Genomic DNA, 19,241 nt, shown 5'->3' with positions numbered 1-19,241 from the left:
CAGAAGGGGGTGCTGGCCTCACAGGTCGTGCCTAAGCCACAGCATCATTCTCTGGCCTCTCACCTTCTACTTTGTAACTAATGGTTGGAAGGTCCGAGTGCCTTTGTTCATTATGTTCACACAGTGTGAGCTATACTCAACCCACCATGCTGCAGCACTGGAAACTACTCCTTCTGTTTCTTGCATTTTGTTGCTTATAGGTAAATCAGACTCATAAACGTTGCATTTGCTTCCGAGTGGCTTGGAATAATAGCTAAATCCCTGGCAATGCAGTAGTGACAGAGACACGGCTGGTTTTTTTGTCATTTTTGGCGTAACAAGTCACCACGGTCGTGTTCAGTTCCCCCAAATACTCTGGGAAGGATATCAGCATTGTCCAGAGGATAAATGAACATTTCACCCTTGACCGCAGGTGTGGGCATCACCAATGTCGTCCAGTGATGGGAGATCCAGGACGCGGGACAGGGGCTACCGTGAGGTCCCCCGTGAGGTCCCGGGGGACGTGCCCACTGAGGACGGCACTCTGAGGACCCTGCAGAGCCTTCAGGACAGCGAGCTGGCCTTGAGCGCAGATCCCCTGCCCCCGCCGCCTCTCCCGTTACAGCCACCCTTCGGCCCCGCCTTCTCCTCAAGTGACACAGAGTCGCCCGCCGTCGCTCCACACCTCAAACCTGTCCACCGCTTCATCCCCGACTCCTGGAAGAACTTCTTCAGGGGGAAGAGAAAGCAGCCGGAATGGGAGACATCGTCGCTGTCTGACGTCCCGTACATCTCGGATGGCGTGGAGTGCTCCCCTCCCGCCTCCCCGGGCAGAGCCAACCAGCGCTCTGCGCCCAGCTCCTCCTGCAAAGAGCCAGACCGTGACAGCGGCAGCGGCCCCTCGGGAGGAACCTTCCAGGCCCGGAGAGAGACTGAGCTCATGATTGGCACCGACAGCTCCCTGGGGCGGCACACGCAGTCCGCCCGGACCTACAGCGAGAAGGTGGAGGAGTACCACCTGCGTTACTCCTACATGAAGTCGTGGGCCGGCCTGCTGCGGCTGCTGGGCGTGGTGGAGCTGCTGCTGGGTGCAGGGGTGTTCGCCTGTGTCACTGCCTACATCCACAAGGACAGCGAGTGGTACAACCTGTTCGGCTACTCGCAGCCCTATGGAGTGGGCAGCGCGGGCGGCCTGGGCAGCATGTACGGAGGCTATTACTACACGGGTCCCAAGACCCCCTTCGTGCTGGTGGTGGCCGGCCTGGCGTGGGTGACCACCCTCATCATCCTGGTGCTGGGCATGTCCATGTACTACCGGACCATCCTCCTGGACTCACACTGGTGGCCCCTCACGGAGTTTGGCATCAACGTGGCCCTGTTCATTCTGTACATGGCCGCGGCCATAGTCTACGTGAACGACACCAACCGAGGCGGCCTCTGCTACTACCCCTTGTTCAACACGCCCGTCAATGCGGTGTTCTGCCGCGTGGAGGGGGGCCAGATAGCCGCCATGATCTTCCTCTTCGTCACCATGATGGTTTATCTCATCAGCGCCCTGGTGTGCCTGAAGCTCTGGCGGCACGAGGCAGCGCGGAGGCACAGGGAGTACATGGAACAGCAGGAGGTGAGCCATTGCCTACTGTCACTTCTTACAGGTTGGCTACTGTCCTTGACTGCCGGCAGCATTGTGGCATAGCAGGCTAAGCCTCCGCCTGCAAGGCTGGGATCCCAGCTGGGTCCTGGTTCAAGTCCCAGCTGCTCCACTTCCTACACGGCTCCCTGCCCGTGCGCCTGGGAAGAGTGCAAGAAGGCTGAAGTGCTTAGCGTCCCCCACACACCCACTGGGAGACCCAGAGTAGGAGCTTTTTTCAGGTCTCCTATGTGGGTGCTGCGGCCCAAGCACTTGGACCATCCTCCTCAGCTCTCCCAGGCTATTCGTGGGGAACTGGGTTGGGAGTAAAGCAGCTGGGACGGAAGTTTGCGTCCGTATGGGGTATTGGCCCCAAGAGGCTGTGCCGTTACTAGCTGCACCCCAGCATCCGCCCCCAGCCTTTGATGTTTAATTCACCATGTTTGTGATGATGGAAAATCACTGTTTAAAATTATTTAAGCTAATTGGTGGCAAAAAATGTTTCAGGTATGTTCTAGTTTTGATACACCCTGAGAGAACTTGATGTTTTGCTTCCTTTTTTTTTTTTACCTTTTAAAAAAATGTTAACTTTGATATTGTTTACACGGTTAAGAGGGATGCACACGCCTATGGGCCTCTGGTTAGGGTGGGGAGTCAGGCGTGGAGGAAGATGGCGGACACAGGTTTTCAGGTTTTTTTTTTCCCCTTGCCCGCAGGGAAGGAGGGAGCAAGGGCCCCCTCCTTGCTGTCACACCACATCAGTACCCCGGGGTGGGAGACGGTGCATTGATGACACTTAGAGCTCGCAGTGTCAGGAAGGGTGTTCCAAGGGTGTTGCAAGGGTGGTTTTGTTGCTCCAGGGTTGAGAAAATCTTTCCAAGGTCCTCTGGTTAAGAGAGTCCACCTTAGTGCAGCCACAGAGTCAGGAACATGCTGCAAAGCTTGGCCAGGAGAGTGGTCTACCTGGTCTGCCTTCCATCCTCTGACGAGGCCGTTCACAGGCCCCTCTGGCCTAGATGACCTGGCCAGCAGGAGCCCCATGTGTGTCTGGATGTTGTCTCCACTGCACAGGCATCGGCAGCTGAGGAGGCCTGGTCCTGACACATGCACTCCAAAGTCAGACCACACAGCCTGTGGTTCTCCTGTGGCCAAGGTCTGAGTTCAGGGGTCTAGTCGGGGAGTCCCCCCCCCCCAAGAAGCCTCACTTGGGATGACCTCAGATTTGACTCTTAGGTGTGCCAGCCAGTGCAGGCTCAGGTGAAGTTTGTCACCTGTACCAGCAGTGTACATACCAATGGATCCAGCTGCCTGGTCTGTTCCATCCCAGCCCCAAAGCTCACACAAACCAGTGGGTACTGTGGCCCAACCCAGCCAGCCCAGCACAGACCCAGGCCTCATGCATACCAGTGGGTGCCATGACGTAGTAGGGGCAAGCCCCAATAATTCTCACCCGGCTCTCCCCCAGACCCAGTATTTGCACATGCCAGCCTCTGCTGTGGCCTAGCTTGGCTCAGCCCATGTCCCATCCGACTCCCATGTACACCCATGGATGCTAAGGCTTAGCTCAGCCCTGCCTGAGCTCAGCCCTGCCCCCCAAAATCAGCCCTCATGTATGCCGACAGGTATTCCACCTTGTCCAGCCTGGCCCACCCCTAGAACTCATGTGAACTGGTAGGTGTTGCATTCTAACCCAGGCTGGCCTGCACCCTGTCCTAGCTCACACTCATGCCACTGTGTGGACAGACCCTGTGTGGCCTGTCCCCAGAACCAGCTCATACATGTGCCATTGGGTGCCACTGCCCAGGCCAATTTGGTACTTACCAATCTGGCACTCAACAGTGGGTGCTACAGCCTAACCTGACTGGCCAATACTCATTTTGGCTCTCACCAAGGGGTGCTGTGGCCTAGCCCAGCCTGGCCCACCCCCAGACCCAGCTCTTATGTGACCTGGTAGGTGCCATAGGCTAGCCTGGTCTGTCCCACACCCATCCTGGCACTCAGGAGCACCAGCGAGTGCTGGAGCCCATCCCAGTTTGGCCTGCCCCAAGACCCATGACACAGGTATGCTAATACATGCTGCAACCTTGCCCAGCCTGGTCCACCCACAACACCAGTTCTGTCACTTACTGATGTGAGCTGCAGCCCAACAAGGAAGTACCCAGGGTTCCCCTACCAGACCCGTTCCCAAGCCTCAGTTCCTGTGTGTGCTGGCAGGTGCTTCGACTCAACTGCCATAACCTGTCCACAGTCTCAACTCTTGCTGGCAGATGTTGTGGCTCAGCCAGGCATGGCCCACACCTGCCCTGGCTATCGTGCTTGCCAGCAGGTACTAAGACCTGGCATAGCCTGGCCTGGCCTGCCTCCAGTCCTGGCACCCCAGAGGGAACTACAGACCCAGCAGGGGAGTTCCTTAAGTTCTCCTGCCAGACCTGCTCTTCACTGGCTTACCCTCCCCCCTACCACCACCAAATGAATGCAACAGCCAGAGCTGAACTGATCCAAAGCGAGGAGCCAGGAGCTTCTTTTGGATCTCCCACATGGGTGCAGAAGCCCGAGGACTTGAGCCATCTCCTGCTTTCCCAGGTCACAAGCAAAGAGCTGGATTAGAAGTAGAGCGCCCAGTACTGGAACTGGCACCCACATGGGATGCCAGGGCTGCAAGGTGGAGGATTAGCCTGTTGAGCCACCCATGCTGGCCTCCTAAGCACATTTCTTTTATTTTATTTTTATTTATTTATTTATTTTCCTAAGCACATTTCTTAAGTGTACATCTCCTTATAAAATGGAGAATTGGGCATGCGAGTCAATATGGAATCCAGAGAATAAAACCCACACACTTCCTTACAAGTTTCTGCTGGTTCAACAACATAATATTTCAGATAATGACAGTATTTCAAAATTCTGCAGGAATATGATTAGTTGTCAACTTGATACTTTTACTTATTTCTCCTTTCTCAATCAAGACTCACGGCCGTGAGACTTGGTAGTGCATGACGGGACCCGAGTCCCCCTGACGCTGAAGGCAGACCTGCCTGAGTGCCGTTGGCATCTCCTGGAGGTTAGATGAGATGGGCTGAGGCTGCCTTCTGTTGAGGAGTAAGGTAACCATGCCAACTGTTGAACTGTGTGAGGGTATGGGAGCCAGGGTTTAGTCTGCGTGATTTCAGGCAGCTAATCTCATAGCCCCCACCGTCCCACCACTGCTCTGGAGTGACAGGCAGGCTGGGTCTCGTCCCTGCATTGGTTTGCCATAGCCCGTGGAGCACCAGGCTGGAGAGTGGGAGGGGCGTCTGGCAAGTTGAGGCTCCACCTCCGTAAACTTGAGGTTAACTTGTACTTACCAAGTGCAGGTGAATGGAAGCAGTCACAAAGTAGCCTCATTGTAACGCTTTCTGTTCCAGATGAATGAATCATCATTGCCATCAAAAAGGAAAATGGTAAGAGTCTCCTTCATGTTATACTTTGCCTGTGGATTTGCTTGCAGCTTCTCTGTCCCAGCTCTGTGTCAGCATGGTCAAGTGCTGAATAGCTGTCACATGGAATTCTTTCGTCTCCAGCTCTTCTCGCTTTGCGATGTCTGGGGTTCCTGTCCCACCGCCTACTAGCCTGCCTCTGTTTCTTCATCCGCAGCACCGGGATAAGAACAATTGTTTCTTTAACAAAAATGATTTCTTTGAAAGTTGGAGAGAAAGAGAGCTCGTCTGTGTGCTGCTTTACCCCCTGATTAGCCACAATGCCCATGCCTGGGCCAGACAGAAACCAGGAAAAGCTGGAGCTTCCTCTGGGTCTCCCACAAGGGTGCGAGGACCCAAGGCCGTGGGTCATCTGCTGCTGCTTCCCCAGACCATTAGCAGGGAGCTGGAACAGAAGTGCAGCAGCCTGGCCTCGAAGCGATGCCCATACTATGCTGGCATCATAGCTTGTGGCTTTAGCTACCATGCCACAGTGCCAGCTCAGTAATAATAATTTCCACGTGTTGAGTTTACTGAGAGGAGTCCTTGGTTTGCTATTAATATAATTAATTGCATGCATGTCATAATTTAATGTATTTTAATCATCAGAATTTTATCCTCATTAAGAATTCTCGACATGCTATGCATTGCTTCTGTACAGGAAGTTGAGGATCCAACCTTTAGATTTGTTTGTTTGAAAAGGGACTCGATTTCTTTACAACCCAAAGGGTCTCTAGCACAAACGCCTACCCAGCTGGAAGGAACATTGTTACCCAGAGCTTTAATTTACTTCCAGAAAGTTCCTGGGGAACATGGAATTGAGAGAAGCTTATTTGGACTTGAAGATGTTTTGAACTCACTGCATAGATTTCACACACCCACCTGTGTTTACCCTCTTCCTGCTTCTGAGCGATGTCTGAGTTATGTCGTTCCTTTCACTGAATGCATCCATTTGCAAGATGGTTCTTATTGATATAAAATTATAATTCTGTAATGCTGCATTGAGTAGGTGGACTGTACTTGATCGAACCGTACGTGAGCATTGAGGTCTTTTCCCAGCGTTCACGGTGGAAACAGTCCTACAGGATCCTGCCTCTTGGTGCAGTGTGCACACACCACCCGGGCTGCCTGCATTCCATGTTGGGGGGCCTCGGTGCGGGTCCTAATTCCAGCTTCGTTCCTGGGGAGATAGCAATCCTGGGTTCCAGCCACCCACCTGGACAGACCTGGACGGCGGAGCTGTTGGTGTTACTGTTGAGGGCCTGTGGGGGATGAACCATTGGATGAAAACACGGAAAACTGTGTATGTCTCTCAGTTGAACCGAATTGAAAGCTGTCCAGTCCAAAGCCGGGTGCCATGAACTTCCTCTTACTTTTCTCTGTGATGGCAAGAACCCAAGCCTTTGGGCCATTGTTACCTGCTTTCCCAGGCTGTTGGCAGGGAGCTGGATTGGAAGTGGAGTAGTCAGGAATGGAACTGGTACCTAATATGGGATGGCAGTGTCACAGACACAGCTTAATGCACCATGCCACAATACTGGCACCCTCTGATTTCTTGAAATTTCCTTTTTATATAAAAAATGAAGCTGTCTCATTAGGGATGGGCAGTGGAGGGAAATGGATAGTTCTTCCCTGGGGCGAGGGAACTTTCTCTAAAGTAAAAACTTATCATGCCATCTCGTACCCTGTGACACCACTGGATCAATAGTCGTGACTTTGACCAGGAAATCAAGCTTGAAGGCCGGGCTGCTGCTGAGACTGGGAGGAGCACCTGCCGGGCCACATGGCAGCTTCTCCGGGCAACCACCTGCCTACGGCTCTGTGAAATATTTAAAAGCTACGGGGAGAGGCCATGAAATCGAAACCCATGTATCTGAGCCGAAAGAAGAGAGCTGTGCCGTGTCTTAACCTGGTGCTTCACTTCCAAGATTAAACACGCAGGAATTCACGAGGCGGAAGAAACAGGTCCCTAACCAGCAAAGAAGGCAGCAGAAGCAGGCCCAGCCACAAAAGGCATTTTCCCAAGCACCCTAGCTTCCTCCCTGCTCCGTCTCCTGCCGGTGGGGCCCATGCCAGGCGTGCCGTGGTCACCTGCCTGCACCTGGGTTCCGGTTTCACTTCCCCCCCCCCCCCCCCCGGCCCCAGGCTGGCTTCTCCATTCCACACCCTTTCCCTCCCCCCCCCCCCCCCCCCGCCGTTGGCAGCCAATCCCAGGGTGCTGGGGGCGGGGTAGGGGTGGTGCTGGTAGTGCTGAATTCCGTGCTGGTGGCTTTGAGGCGAGTTCCTATTTATCCAGACCTCAAAGCCAGTCTCCCCGTCTCCCCCACCCCCAGTAGGGAAATGAGGAAACAAAGGACTTCAAAAACCACCCCGGGAGATCAAGAGCTAGGGTTGAAAGTTCTGTGTGTGTTTGCTGCGGCGAGGAGGGGCCATGCCATGCTTCCGGGCTCAGTTCAGTAAGCACATTCTGGAAGTCGGAAGGGCAGTGCAGCTGGAAAGTTCACCCCTTCCAGGCAGCAGGTCCCCAAAGTGGATGCCCCCCACTGCCTCTCCATCCCAAGACCACAGGACCTGAGCACAGTATGTTCAAGCAGCCAAAGAGTTGTGGGTTATAATTGTGGGGTTTTTTTCCCCCCTAATGACCCTGTGAGCCTGCAAAAATTGCCTTGCCCTGGGGCTGGTGCTGTGGCTCAACAGACTAATCCTTCACCTACAGGGCTGGTATCCGTTGTAGACGCCGATTCTAGTCCTGCCTGCTCCACATCCAGTCCAATTCCTTGATTGTGACCTTGTAAGGCAGCAGAGGATGGCTCCTTGCACACCTGTGGGAGACCCAGAAGGAATTCTTGGCTTCAGCTCAGCTCAGCCTAATGCTGCCATTTGGGTAGTGAGTCAGTGGATGCAAGATTTTATCTCTCTCTCTCTCATATAATCTTTTAAAAATTTTTTTTTCTTGTGGGCCCAGTGCAGTAGCCTAGCGGCTAGAGTTCTTGCTTTACACACACGGAATCCCATATATAGGTGCTGGTTGTCATCCTGGCAGCCCCACTTCCCATCCAGTTCCCTGCTTGTGGCCTGGGAAAGCAGTTGAGGACGGCGCAAAACACTGGGATCCTGCACCTGCGTGGGAGACCCAGAAGAAGCTCCTGACTCCTGGCTTTGAATCGGCTTTGGATCCAGCTCTGGCCGTTGTGGCCACTTGGGGAGTGAATCATTGGATGGAAGATCTTCTTGTCTGTCTCTCCTCCTCTCTATATATCCGAATTCCCAATCAAAATAAATAAAAATTGCCGTGCCCTGTCAGGATGTATAAAGTGAAAAAGTGGACATCTCCCTTCTGGCCCTTCCGTTCTTACTAACAGGGGTGCCATTCCGAGTGCTGTCTGTGGAGCCTTGGACGGTCCTCTTCCTGCTTCAAGGCCGAGCATCCTTCACCTGCCTGTTGCAGCTGCATCCCTCTGCACCTGCCAGACTGTCCGTGTGTCTGTCCACGCCTGAATGCATCCTCTGAAACCTGTTGCCTTCTCTTGTTTCTGGTGCTCTCTTTCCTTTAACTAAAAGGCCTCGAAGAGCCCACGGCCGTGCTGAAGCCGGGATGACGTCAGCTGCTGTCTGCACCCAGGATTCCTGATCGAGCCTCGGCAGGGACCCATAGGTGCAGACACCCAGAACCTGCCTGTTTTTTGGTTTGTTTTAATTCCTTTTATTGGTTTGAAAGGGAGAGTGACAAAGTCCAGGAGATGTTGCATCCACAGCCTCACTCCCCAGATGGCCACAGTAGGCAAGGGTTAGGCCAGGTCAGAGCCGGGAGCCAGAAACCTCGGCCAGGGTCTGAATCCCTGGGCCATCGTCCACTGCTTTCCCAGATCCATTAGCAGGGAGCTGGATCGAAAGCCATGTAGCTGGGATTTGAACCCTGCACTGAATGTGGGATCCGGGCGATGCAAGCAGAAGCTTAAGCTGTTCCAGTAAAACACATACACAGACACACACACACACACACACGTGCGCACACGTGTGGTCAGCCTCTGGACTGACGTGCCACGTGCCACACCGTGTTTTGTTATTTGACAGGTAAGGGATAGATCCTAGATGAAGCATTCACAACCCCTTGCATTCATTTCGTCCTCCACCTTTGAAAGGCAGCCCTCAGGGTTGGAGGGTGCCTTGTGTACGCCGGGATGCCAGCATGATTCCCTTCAGCCTGTGCAAAAGCCATGGGAATGCCTTTACGCCCACGGTGCACGCAGTTCTGAAGGGCAGAGTCTGTTACCACTGCCGCTTCCCTCCCTCCTGCCCCCCTCTCTACTCACTCTCCTCCAAGAATAACAACTCCAGGCTTTGGTTTGCTTATACATTTGTTTTCTTCTCCTGAACTGCAGTGTGACATGGCCCCCAGCGACAGACACAGAGACCCGGACGTTAATTTCAAAGAGTTAAGGACAACAAAAGTGAAGCCGGAGCTCCTGAGCGGACACATCCCGCCAGGCTACACCCCTAAACCCATCGTGATGCCCGACTACGTGGCGTGAGTGGCAGTCAGGGATCTTTGGGAGGGAGAGGTGGAGGAGTTCCCTGCAGGCCTGTGGTCCTCCGGTGTGGCTCCCTGGTGGGGGGGGACAGATTGCGCGACCATGAAGATGCCATTTGACCTGTCTTTACCCAGTAGTGGGGTATCTGAGTTCCAGGCCCAGCTGCTTTCCCAAGTGCTGCTGCTTTTAATTATTTTTTTTTTAAAGATTTATTTTTATTATTTTTGTATTGGAAAGGCAGATATACAGAGAGGAGAGACAGAGAGAAAGTTCTTCCGTCCGATGATTCACTCCCCAAGTGAGCGCAACGGGCCGATACTATGCCGATCCAAAGCCAGGAGCCTCTTCCGGGTCTCCCACGCGGGTGCAGAGTCCCAAAGTTTTGGGCCGTCCTCGACTGCCTTCCCGGGCCACAGGCAGGGAGCTGGAAGGGAAGCGGGGCTGCCGGGATTAGAACCGGCGCCCATATGGGATCCCAGGCGTGCAAGGCGAAGACCTTTAACCACTTGCGCCACCGCGCCGGGCCCTGCTTTTAATTATTTTTAAAAATTTAATCCCATTTTCTTTATTTAAAAAGCAATGTTACAGAGAGAAAAGGAGAGAGAGAGAGAGCTTTCAACCATTGGTTCCTTCCCCAAATGGCCACAATAGTCAGAGCTGAGCTGATCAAGGCAGGACCCAGGAGCTTCCTCGGGGTCTCCCACGCAGGTGCAGGGTCCCAAGGCTTTGGGCCATCCTTGACTGCTTTCCCAGGCCACAGGCAGGGAGCTGGATGGGAAGTGGAGCAGCCAGGACACGAACCAGTGCTCATATGGGATGCTGGCACTTGGAGGTGGAGAATTAGCAAATTGAGTCATCACACCAGCCCCACACTGGGCTGTGGCTTAGGAGGTGCAAAGGGCTTGGACCCTCCTCTGCTGCTTTCTCAGACCATGAGCAGGGAGCTGCATAAGAAGTGGAGCAACGGGGACACAATCCAGCAACTAGTGCCCATAGGGAAGCCTGGCACCTCCGCTGGAGGCTCAGCTAAGTGCCAGCATCTTGCTCGTGTCATGTGCACGCTGATGGTGTGCGAGTGAAGTCTCAGCCACCTCCGTGGGCATTCCCAGCTCCCGTTCTCAGCTGCCACAGGCATCTCCCCCTCTCCATACATGCACGTGTGTTGCACACGGACGCGCATGTCTTTCAATTTTTCTAAATCTAGGATACACTATTTAAAATCGTTTATGTGAAAAGCTGTTATCGGAGTCACACAGGTTGAGCATCTATAACCCCAAATCTGAAACTGTTCCTGTATCACCATGAGGGCTGCAAGCGAGAAATTCCACAGCAGGAAACTTTTGTACACAAAATTATTTAAAACATTGTGCGACATCATCTTAGGGGGTAACGTGATGCTTTCCTGCTAAACCTTGACTGTACATCTGCAAGATCTGTGTGTGCCCTTAGGATCTCAGCACACCCAAATCACGGAAGCCCTTTGGTGAGGGGTGCTCTGCCAAGGCGGGCCTGAGGGCTCCCTGCGGTCCCTGAAGGAGCAGTACACTTGGGAGAAGCCAGCAGCTTGGCCATCTCTTTTCCCCTTTCCAGAAAATACCCGGCCATTCAGACGGATGACGAGCGCGAGCGCTACAAGGCCGTGTTCCAGGACCAGTTCTCGGAGTACAAGGAGCTGTCGGCCGAGGTGCAGGCCGTGCTGCGCAAGCTGGACGAGCTGGACACGGTGATGAGCCGACTGCCACAGCGCTCTGACAACCGCCAGGTGCGTGACCCTCCGCGGCACCCACCCCACCAGCACCCCTGCCACCCACCCCACCAGCACCGCTGCCATCCACCCCACCAGCATCCCCACCACCCGGGGCCCAGCACTGCTGTCACCCACCCCACCAGCACCCCGTCACCCACCCCACCAGCACCCCTGCCACCCACCCCACCAGCACCGCTGCCACCCACCTCACCAGCACCCCTGTCACCCACCCCACCAGCATCCCCGCCACCCGGGGCCCAGCACTGCTGCCACCCACCCCACCAGCACCCCTGCCACCCACCTCACCAGCACCCCTGCCACCCACCCCACCAGCACCCCTGTCAACCACCCCACCAGTATCCCTGCCACCCGGGGCCCAGCACTGCTACACTGGGGCTGAAACTTCTGGGCTGTTGGGGGTTTTTTTGGCCTCATTGCTCACTGTTTCTCTGAAATGGGGATGCTTCATGATCGGTGGCTTTTATTTGAAGCTTCACTGATTTATTTGAAAGGCAGAGCTACACAGCCCACAAGGCTCGGGGCTGGGGGTCCTGGAGCCCAGAGGGAAGTTGTTCTTCCAACTGCTGGTTTGCTCCCCAAATGGCGGCAAGGGCTGGAGCTAGGTGCCAGTGGCAAACCGGAAGCTTCTTCCAGCTCTTCCACATGGGTGCAGTGGATCCAGCACTTGCTCTTCCAGGCAAGTGAGCAGGGAACTGGACCGCAAGTGGAGCAGCTGGGATTCGAACCTGTGCCAAGCCTCATAGACAGCGGCTTTACCCGCTGTGCCACATAACCAGCCACTTACAATGATTCACATAGAGTAACTAACTCTGTTAGTACAGGTGTCTCAATGACCTGAGCTGGGCTGATCTAAAGCCAGGAGTCAGGAGCTTCTTCGAGCTCTCCCAGTGGATGCAGCGTCCCAGGCCTTGGGCTATCTTTATGCTGTTTTTCCATAGCCATGGGTCCCAGCACCTACCTGGGGGACTCAGACAAAGCTCATGGGTCCTCCTGGTTTCCCACCAGCCCGGCTCTGGCCATTGAGGCCATTTGGGGAGTGAAGCAGCAGATGGAAGACACCCCTCCCCTGCGCTGCAACTCTGTGCTTCAAGTGAATAAATGAATTTTTTTAAAAGTGCACACAACTTTCAGAGAAATGTTAAGACAATATGAGCGCATGCGCGTGTATGTAAACCCTGCACCCCCGTGTCAGTAGGAGGTCTCAGCTGCAAGCCCAGCTCTTCAGGTGCCCACTGTTCAGTGTCTGCCATGAGCTCCCTAGGCCATGGTGTGCAGCCGAGACATCCAGTCCCAGAGGCTAAGGAGACATGTGCACGGAAAGCGGGAGAAATCCGGGTACCAAAAGGGCGGCGCGTGTTGGTTCCATTTGGGAAAGAGGCGGGATCCACAGGCCCAAGCAAGGTGGCCAGGTTTAGAGTAGCCCGCCTCCCCCAAGCAGTGCAGGCAGGAGCCAGCAGCACAGGGCCGCCCAACACTCTCGGGGGAAAGGATAGGGCGCCCTGGTCAGAGTGGAGATCCGGGGATGCTCCCGCGCAGACACACAGCATGCATGACCTCTCTGTTTGCTACGAGACCCTGGCAAATAAGTACTCAAGAGTGACAGGCCCGTAGCCACTGCCCACGTTTCCCTCAGGCATGCTGCGTCACTGTCACACAGGTTAGCTTCTCACTGGCACCTGCTGAGCTGGCAGCGTCCTGCCAGGCCCGTTCCTTTGGCTCCCTTGTACCCAGCAAACCACAGGTCTCTTCCTCACTTGGCTGTGCACCCTTCAAACGATAACCATCAGGGCCAGCCACCTGCCAGCCAGCATCCCGTATAGGCCCCCCGTTCAAGTCCTGGCTACTCCAATTCCAGTCCTGCTCCCTGCTAATGCAGGTGGGAAAGCAGCAGAGGGCAGCCTAAGTTCTTGGGCCCCCATCCCCACACAGGAGTCATAGAAAAAGCTCCTGACTTCAGCCTGACCCAGCCCTGGCTGTTGTGGCCATCTGGGGAGTTAACAAGCAGGGAGAAGGTCTCAGATTCTGTCTTTCCCTGACACACTGTAGAGGAGTCTTTCAGCAGCTCTAGCCTCTGCCTGCGTCTCCAGCATTGGCAGCTCAGCCCCAGCAGCAGGTTTACTCATGGTCCAGGACCTGCTGGCACGGATGGCCCTGGCATTATCAAGTTCATTGTGGTTACTGCAAAGCAATACAAAAGCAGCCTATCTCGAGATATAATCTATGGCGAACATGGAAGAATTCAAGACAGTGCAGGAAAGGATGGGGGTAGGGGCTGGGGAAGGTGCCCGGGCAGGGCTGTGAAGGCACTGCCTTTGCGTTCTGTTGATGAGGTGGGCCACATGTGGCAGTCTCTGTGCCTGGGCAGCTCAGATCACAGATCATCAAGGGCTTGGCTCTGGCAGTCTGATCCAGTGCGGAAGATCCAAGCCCTGAATAAATGTCATCTTTATTGCAAAAACTGGCAATAGTTATAATCTTTTTTTTTAAGATTTATTTGTTTATTATTAGAAACTCAGATATACAGGGAAGAGGAGAGACAGAGAGAAAGATCATCCATCCATTGGTTCACTCCTCAAATGGCCGCAGTGGCTGGAGATGTGCTGATCTGAAGCCAGGAGCTGGGAGCCTCCTCCAGGTCTCCCATGCCAGTGCAGGGTCCCAAGCCCTTGGGCCATCTCAACTGCTTTCCCAGGCCACAGGCAGGGAGCTGGATGGGAAGTGGAGCAGCTGGGATACAAACCGTATGTGCTAGGTGCATGCCAGGTGAGGATTTAGCCATCAGGCTATCGTGCCAGGCTCAGTTAGGATCTTATAAGAGTTATTTTCAAAATTGAAGATTGTTGGCTAAATAGTTTCCTGGTCATCTTTGGTAAAAATTAGTTGTGTGTGTGTGTGTTTTCAGAGCTGATTGGAGTAGATGCAGGCCTTTTTTTTAACACAAGTTATTTGAAGTTTAACACAAGTTGCATAAAAATAACATCTGTTATTACTTTTAGGAACATGAGAGAATTTCAAGAATCCATGAAGAGTTTGCCAAGAAAAAAAATGTAAGTAGTCACAGCCTTCTTCCGCGTGTGTTCTCAGCCCGCCTCTTGGCCACAGCTTTGCCTTCTGTCATTTCTTTCCTGGCTGGGAAGTCAACACTGCAGAGAGAGAAGAGGAGATGCAGAGAGGAAGATCTTCCATCCGCTGGTTCACTCCCCAAATGGCTGCAACGGCTGGAACTGCCTTCGTCCAGGAGTTTCCTCCGGGTCTCCCTTGTGGGTGCAGGGGCCCGTCCGCCACTGCTCTCCCAGACCGTTAGCAGGGAGCTGAATCAGAAGCTGAACAGCTAAGACAAAAACCTGTGACCATAAGGGATGCCAGTGCTTGCAGGTGGAGGACTAGTCTGTTGAGCCATTGTGCTGCCCCTTCCTTTTTAAGATTTCTTTACTTATTGCACAAGTTTACAGGCAAGAGGGAATCACGTGTCAGGCTACTGACTGAGTGGATGGGTGATTTGAAAGAGGGAGAGATCTTGCATCTGCTGGCTCACTCCCCAAGTGGCTAGGATGACCAGGGCTGATCTGGGTTGAAGGCAGAGGTCCAGGGCTCCTTCAGGTCTCCCACGAGGGCAGCAGGAGCCCAAGCATCCGGGCCATACTCTGCTGCCCTTCAAGGCACCTTTGCAGGGAGCTGGATCGCCAAGAGCAGCTGCAACTCCAACTGGTACCCCAGAATGGCTGCCCATGTTGCAAGTGGTGCCTAATCTGTAGAACTTTCTTTTTTTTTCAAGTTAGCTTGTTTTTACAGCATGGTGACAGAGAGTATGTTTTCTCTTTCACCCACTGGTTCACCCCACAAAAGCCAGGGCTGGATTGGGCTGAAGCCAGGAACCAGAAATTCCCAACCGTTTTCTAAGTGGGTAGGCCAGACGCAAACACTTGGGCCATCCTCTGCTGCTTTCCCAGGCACATTACCAGGGGGCTGGATGGGAGCGGAGTAGCTAGGACTCAGGAGGGGGCCCCTGTATGGAACGCACATGTCCCAGCCATGACTTAACTGACTCTGCTCCAGGGTCCACCGCGCTCACCTTGCCTGGCAGGCTCTGTCCCGGGGGCATCCTGCCATGCTGACTCACAGCCATGGAGTGCACACTGTAACCCTTCATAACAGTTTATTCTGCAGCTTTCCAACCCCGTCCTTAACTGAATCTCACCAATCAGTACACTTGCAAGACATTTTATTCATGTTTTTTTTTCTGTTTATTTTTTTTTATTATACTTCACATGACTGAAGGTGCCCCAGCTCTTTGCACTTCTCGCCTAACTTTGTCATGAACCTAAAACTGCTTTAAAAAGGGGGTTGTTGTGTGGCACAGTGTGTTAAGCCATCACCTGTACACTGACCCCTGCTCCGGTCCCAGCTGCTACATGTCCGATTCAGCTTCCTGATAAAGGACCTGGGAAAGAGCATAAGATGGCCCAAGTCCATGGGCACCTGCCACCTGCTCCTCACCTGGGGGACCCGGATGGAACTCCTTGAGCCTTTCCTGGCTTTGGCCTGGAGCAGCCCGGGCTGTGGGTCCTTCGTGGCAGTAAGCAAAGCATGTGGAAGATCTCTCTGTCACTCTGTGTTTCAAACAAAGAGATAAATCAAAAAAAAGTTTAAGTCTGTATTTTAAAAAGTAGAAAGCAAAGTCAGCACAGCACAGAAAGAAAGACAAATGTCCTCACTCCTGTGTGGCAGAGGTCAGGATGAACCAGAGACCAGGAGGGAAGAGCGAGGGGGAGGGTGGTGGGCATGAGGGCACAGCTGGAGGTCGGGGTGGGGAGGGCCGAGGTTCATGGGCTCAGCGGCGCTGCTGCGTGGAACAAGGGCGAGGCGAGGCTCTCCCACTCGGGATGGTTATAAACTTGACAATAACTCACTACGTATTTCAGAGTAACAGTTGGGACTTTGAATGTTCCCGAGACAAAGAACTGGATGGATGCGCCAGGCTCTGATCACCACACATTGTATACATGTATCGTGCAGAAACACTGTGGACCAACTAAAATGAGACATAGTTCTCCGTATACATGGCCACCCATGTATACCCATTTAACCCACTGGTTAAGACTCCATCCAGGAAACCCACATCCCACTTGGCCGTGTCTGGGTTCCTGACTCAGGCCACCCAGGCCACTTTGCCGCAGACACGTTCCTAGGAGGCAGTGATGACGGCTCCAGTGGTGGGTCTCTCACACCCACGTGGCAGGCCTACGTTGGGTTCCCAGCTCCCAGCCAGGTCTGGGTCCATATAGGTATTTGGACAGTGAATGAGCCAATGGAACTCCCCTCCCCCGCCTCTCTCTCTCCTCTCTTAATCATAAATGCATTTTAATATTGAAACAAAGCTGTCTTATTTCCTGTGTGTAGAGAGTTGGCTGTTAGTTGAAACCCACAGCAGCAATCCTGCTTATGTTGGGTTGCGTTTTTGCATCCGTTGCCGTGGCAGCTGGGTTGAACGGTAACTGTGTCTCTCTTACAGGATCCTTCATTTCTGGAGAAAAAGGAACGCTGCGACTACCTAAAGAACAAACTCTCACACATAAAGCAGAGGATTCAGGAATATGATAAAGTCATGAACTGGGACGTGCAAGGTTATTCCTAGGCTGTGTTCAAGTCGGCTTTTCGAAGGAGCGAAGTCACTATTTATTTCCTGCCTGTTCGATGCTCGTCTCTGTGTTAGGGGAGCAAGTGCTGCCTGAATTAGCTTCCGGTTGGTTATCCTAGGATGTAGCGTTCAACAGCGGGACTCAAACATTTCAAAAGATGGACTCACCCCGGGGCCTCTATGAGAATGGAAGTGTGCCTGCATCCATCCCTGGGAGGGGCGGGGTTCATGTCACTCTGCCGCCTGTCAGTGTATCATTTCTGAGACCCTGTCCCTGTGTCCCCACTGGCTGGGTGACCAGCACCTGAGCCATCCGTTCTGGCTTCGCCTCAGCTTCCTCGCATTGTCCTGGGCGAGATTTCTCATCCTCAGAGACATCGCGATACAGTCTCCCCCGGGGCTGTTACATGACCCCTCTTGAAAGAAGTCACTTGCCCCCTTACCTTCGGAGGGGTTCAAACCACAGACCCACGCATGCACAGTGCCATCTGAGGCAGCTCGGTCTCTGTGTGTGGTTGCCGTGGGTAATAGGAGGCTGGCACGTGACAGCACCCGCCTCACAGGATGGTTAGGAAGAGTATATGAGTCAGAAGTCTAAAGTGCTTACAACAGAGCCTGCCCCTGTGAGCATGATGCTAGCTGTGTGATGAATCAATGAATGAGCTTTCAAGAAAGTGCCGCTACACGAGCCAGCTCGGCCTGCTGCTCCCAGTTGCAGGTCCACGCATGTGTGTGTGCGTGCGTGCATCCGCGGGCTCCTTACCTGTGCCTCTGGGCCAGCAGGTGGAGGCTCCGTGTCCCGTGGTTCAGCTCAGCCTCCCTGTCACACAGGTGCACCTGTGTGTCTGCTGCCCTGGCCACATTCACACGGCATTACACACACGTTTCTGCCTCCGTCCTATGGTTGCTGACCGGACACTCACCCAGGAGCTTTCCGACAGATCCTCTCGGAGGAGCAGAGGCCCACAAGTGCTGTGCGCTGAGTGGACTGCCTGGGTTTCCTTTGTCAGTGTGGATCGTTAGAATCCTGGGATACACAGACTGGTGGCACTATTTTTTTTTTTTTTTTAGTTTATGTATTTTTAATTGAAAGGCAGATTTATAGAAGCAAAGACTTTCTATCCACTGTTTCACTCCCCAGAGGACCGCAACAGCCAAACCTGAGCCAGTCTGAAGCCAGGAGCCTCTTCTGGGTCTCCCTCGAGGGTGCCAGGTCCTAAAACTTAGGGTCATCCTCTGCCAGTTTCCCAGGACGTAAGCAGGGAGCTGGATCAGAAGTGGAGCAGCCAGGACTTGAACCAGTGCCCATATGGGATGCCAGCGCTTTCAGGTAGAAGATAGGCGAGTTGAGTCATTGTGCCATTGAGCTATGACTTAGGAGATAGCATCGAGGAAGTTTGAGGCCCGTATGGGTACCCCCCAAGTGAATTTTACATTCTGTTGTATATTCTGGGAACCCATGTAACCATCTCACTTTAAGACCACCAGTCCTTTTGTTTTTGTTTGTTAATTCGAAAGAGTAACAGAGGGAAGAGATTTTCTGTCCACTGGTTCTTTTCTGACATGGTGCTTCTGAGTCTCCCATATGAGTGCAACCTCCACTGCTTTGCCAGGCGTATTAGCAAGAAGCTGGAGTGGAAGTAGATCTGCCGGGACTTGAACCTTTGCCCGTATGAGATACCAGTGCAGTAGGCAGTGGTTTAATCCATGATGCAATACCAGCCCTGCCAGTACTTTGATAAGTAAATAAAGTAGCATTTTTGATAGGCTGCAAATAGCTAGGTTAATATTGCAAAAGTGTTTAAGGAAATTGAACTGTGTCAAACTTCATTTTCCTACCATTGTAAATGCATTGAAAGCCAGTGCTGTGACAACTGTTTTTGTGAAACTCTGTGGCAGTGTGCCTAAGGGTGTTAGAATGTCAGGTCACCTGTGCTTGTGTGTGTGCCCTCTACCGTGCTTTGGTAAAATTCCCCTGTTCACACTTTGATGTGTTTCTGAAAATGTTCTCACTTTTAGCAGAGAATAAACTGGAAAGTCCTTGAGAGCCTCTAGGACACCAAGTCCCTGGCACTCATTCTCTTTCTTTCTTCTTTTCATACTTTTTCCCTTATTTTTGACATTCCTTACATAGTTAATTAGGGCAAAAAGGTTCAAGGGCTACAGGAAAGTGGGTAAGACTATTATTTCCACATTGTTTTTTTCCTGTATCTGAGGTAAAGGGAGAGATATAGGGAGAAGC

The 19,241-nt window shown here is 53.1% G+C and overlaps 1 protein-coding gene across 1 annotated transcript; it reads left to right on the top strand.

The window, feature by feature from the left end:
• The first annotated feature begins 427 nt into the window (after nucleotides 1–427).
• On the top strand, nucleotides 428–17,266 carry MARVELD2 (MARVEL domain containing 2). Its single transcript, XM_040979085.1, has 6 exons — nucleotides 428–1,603; nucleotides 5,011–5,046; nucleotides 9,444–9,589; nucleotides 11,184–11,355; nucleotides 14,358–14,408; nucleotides 16,874–17,266. Exons 1-6 carry the CDS (start codon nucleotides 428–430, stop codon nucleotides 16,994–16,996), a joined length of 1,704 nt encoding a protein of 567 aa, XP_040835019.1. The 3' UTR covers nucleotides 16,997–17,266.
• Nucleotides 17,267–19,241: the final 1,975 nt, after the last annotated feature.

This window comes from Ochotona curzoniae, unplaced genomic scaffold (genome assembly GCF_017591425.1).
Source record: "Ochotona curzoniae isolate NIBS_2020 unplaced genomic scaffold, NIBS_Ocur_1.0 contig_293, whole genome shotgun sequence".
Taxonomy (NCBI): domain Eukaryota; kingdom Metazoa; phylum Chordata; class Mammalia; order Lagomorpha; family Ochotonidae; genus Ochotona; species Ochotona curzoniae.
This window is presented reverse-complemented; position numbering and strand designations above follow the sequence as displayed.

Bases quoted from the DNA above. Each gene is read 5' to 3' on its own strand.
- MARVELD2 (XM_040979085.1), top strand. From the start codon at position 428: ATGTCGTCCAGTGATGGGAGATCCAGGACGCGGGACAGGGGCTACCGT. The intron at 1,604-5,010 runs GTGAGCCATTGC...TTTCTGTTCCAG, and splicing joins AGTACATGGAACAGCAGGAG to ATGAATGAATCATCATTGCC. The intron at 9,590-11,183 runs GTGAGTGGCAGT...TCCCCTTTCCAG, and splicing joins GTGATGCCCGACTACGTGGC to AAAATACCCGGCCATTCAGA.